Source organism: Musca vetustissima, unplaced genomic scaffold (genome assembly GCF_032173495.1).
Source record: "Musca vetustissima isolate MV318-11 ecotype Yass unplaced genomic scaffold, APGP_CSIRO_Mvet_v1 utg21938, whole genome shotgun sequence".
NCBI classification, from domain to species: Eukaryota; Metazoa; Arthropoda; class Insecta; order Diptera; family Muscidae; genus Musca; species Musca vetustissima.
In genome coordinates this window covers 55,816-59,215 of record NW_026876984.1, presented here as the reverse complement: position 1 = coordinate 59,215, position 3,400 = coordinate 55,816, and the positions used below count along the sequence as shown (strand labels likewise).

Below are 3,400 nucleotides of genomic sequence, written 5' to 3'. Positions count from 1 at the left end.
TGTGGTTTTTATTAATTGTAGAACTAATTTCTAGTACTAGTTCTAGAACATGTTTATATGTAGAAATGCATAGTGCCTATTGATTGCAATTTGTTGTTGCTGGTTTTGTAATTGTTCATCTTGACAAAAGTCATTGTTATCAAAAGTAATAATTATATAATAATACAGGCATTGTCAGTTATTGTTGAGATATCATCTATTTGATAAACGTCTGCCGACATCAAATGCTCACGCTACCCTTTCTATGGTGAACTTCGTGGCAAATATCGATAAAACAATGCATAAAGTCACTTCGATCATTGTAAATTGCTTTAGGAGCTTTACTTTTTGTAATAGCCCCCGGTACCTTCCAAATAACGGGGAGTATGGGCACGGCAAGATTGGTTGTAGTTTTGTATTTTGAGTTATCCTTACCAAGCCTAGATTTAGTTCGAAGATGGGACTCATTGGTCCAATCCTTCTGGTACCTCTCCTACAAAATCTTTACTACTAAAAGAGTAAAGTGATTGACTGACTTAACGATTCATCAACGCCCGGACGAAACGGCTGAAGCTAGAATCTTGAAATTTTGTGGTGAGGGTCACTCTTGGTCCAAAGGTGATATATAAGACTGGGTTTTTGGAAATTCGTACTAGATCGGTGCAAAAAGTACTAAATGTGATACCATTTGCATTTGACGAACCGGTAGAGCTAGAACTTTAAGTTTTTGTTAATGAGGGTCACTGATGGAGTGTAGAATAGATACAGCAAAGGTTTTTTTGGACATTCGAACTATAAGTATGCCAAACGTACTAAAAAGTACTTAATTTTGTACAATTTGGAATTCAGAAATTTGAAATTAACATTACCGTCGGAGTGTAGAATTGGGATATGTACGTAGTTTTGAAAATGTTTACATATATGTACGAATAGTACTAAATCGTACTATAATTAGTACACTTTGGATTTGAGTGAACCGATAGAGCGCGAACAATGAAATTTGGAGTTAGGATCATTGTAGGGGTGTAGGATTAGGGTCAGAATTCAGTTCAAGACATTATTAGTTATCGGTACTAACTGGTACTAAATTTGGTACAATTTGAATTTTAGGTGAACCAATAGAGCTAGAATCATGAAATTTGGAGTCAGGATTATTGTTGAGGTGTAAGATTGAGATATGTGGGAAGATTTAGAAATGTGTACTAATGTGTACCAAATTTGGTACAATTTAAGTTGTGGATGAAGCGATAGAGATGGAATCCTGAAATTTAGATTTAGGATCGCTGTAGGTGTAGGATTGGAGTATGTAGGAAGTTTTGGAAATTGGTACAACTATGTACTAAATTTGGTACAATTTGAATTGTGAGTGAACCGATAGAATTAGAATCCTGAAACATGGATTTCGGATCACTGTAGAGATGTAGGATTGGGGAATGCAGAAAGTTTTGGAAATTGGTACTACTATGTACTAAATTTAGTACAATTTGAATTGTGGGAGAAGCGATAGAGTTGGAACCTGAAACATAGATTTATGATCACTGTGAGGGTGAAGGTTTGAGTTAAGTAGGAAGTTTTTGACATTCGTGCTACTGTGTACTAAATTTGGTACAATTTGAATTGTGGTTGAACCGATAGATTTGAAATCCTTAAACTTGAATTTGGAATCATTGTGGGGGTGTAGGATCGGGGTATGCAGGAATTTTTGTTGGATTAACTTATGGAAATTATGTGTGCTAAATGGAACTAAATTTGGTAAAATTGGGATTTGGGTGAACCTTTAGAGCTCGAATCATGAAATTTGGCACTAAATTTTACTAAAATTTAATTTATTTTGCACAATTATCTTTCCCAAGCCTAGATCAAGTCTGAATATGGGACCAACTGGTCAACTCTTTCCGGTACCTCCCCCACAAACATTTATAAACATTAATATTAGGAGACCGAAATGTCCGATTTGTACCAAACTTTGCACAAACTGTTATCCATACCAAACCATGGTTTAGTCCGAAGATGGGACCCATTCTTCCACTCCTTTTGGTATCTCCCCAACAAATGGTTAAATTTTTCAATATTTATAAATCCAATATCAGGCGAATGGAATGTCCGATTTGAAACAAACTTTGCACAAACTATTATCCTTACCAATCCTAGATATAGTCCGAACATGGGACCCACTGGTCCACTCCTTCTTGTACCTCCCCCATAAATAGTAAACATTTTCAATATTTATAAATCCAGTATCAGGCGAAGGAAATGTCCAATTTGAATCAAATTTTGTACAAGCTATTATTCATACCAAACCTAACTTTAGTTGGAACATGAGACCCATTTACATTAAATCGGTCGAAAATATAAATGGGAGCTAAGCCTAATTTTTAATCCTCTTCAGTGTCGAAGAAAAAATTGTCGGAATAAAAATCTAAAATTTTGTATTTAAGATCATATAAAGGCACAGAGTTGAGAAAAAATAGCAATTTTCATTTTAACCATTGGCCAGGTTAGTCTCCTCTTTCAGTAAAAACAAAAACATCAATAGTAACGGTACATAGGATAACCGAAAAATCGCAAATGTCGAATATATTCGACAGTAAAACTGAAAGGGTACCCTTCACCACATACCCTGTACGGCAGTGTGGTGAAGGGTATAAAAACAATCATTCTATTATACTTACCAAGAATGCCATTCCTCCAAAGAAATTATTAACATTTAATGTCTTAATTTTTATTGCCTGTATATTATTTTTTAAAGAAAATATATTTCAGAAGCATTTCCAAAATATCTATTGGCCATCACAATGACCACAATGGTTCGACGAAGTCATAGCAGTAGCTGCAGCATTTTTACCATACGGTTGTTGTGGATTCACATTTAAATAATGATCTCCTTCCAAATCATGTGGTGTTGAATATCCCATAGGATGATCCAGACCATCACAGTGACCATTATTTAAATTCTCTATCGAATCACAACGTTTTCCCATGAAATTTCCCTCATTACCGGGATAAGCCGTTTCAATGTAATAATCAACGGACCGTAAATGAGAACAGCTAAACTGCAAACTTCCCGGTTGGATGGCACCTTTACCACCAACATAGAAATCAACGTGTCCCAATGATTCGGCTTTTCCCAGTGCACCAGGATTGGTATGAATTATATCAACAAATGAGGCATCACTACGTGATATTGTCGATACACTTTGACCTTCATTGAAACAAGGATTGGCAGGATCTAAGCCGGTAATGCGTGGCAACGGCTGTCCAGTTAGTTCTTTATATTTGCGTCCCACCGCCCCAACTACCTGTGCACCAAAACTCAAACCAATTAAATGTATATTTTCCACCGGTACAGTTTCGGTAAATTTCTGCAAGCTCTCGGCAACATGTTGACCAATTTGATCGGTATTTATGGCGGACCACACAT

The 3,400-nt window shown here is 36.1% G+C and overlaps 1 protein-coding gene across 1 annotated transcript; it reads right to left on the bottom strand.

Moving 5' to 3' along the window:
* Positions 1-2,759: 2,759 nt before the first annotated feature.
* LOC133321511 (vitellogenin-1-like) lies at positions 2,760-3,400 on the bottom strand. Its single transcript, XM_061530594.1, has 2 exons — positions 3,390-3,400; positions 2,760-3,348 (listed from the first exon to the last, which is right to left on the bottom strand). Exons 1-2 carry the CDS (start codon positions 3,398-3,400, stop codon positions 2,760-2,762), a joined length of 600 nt encoding a protein of 199 aa, XP_061386578.1.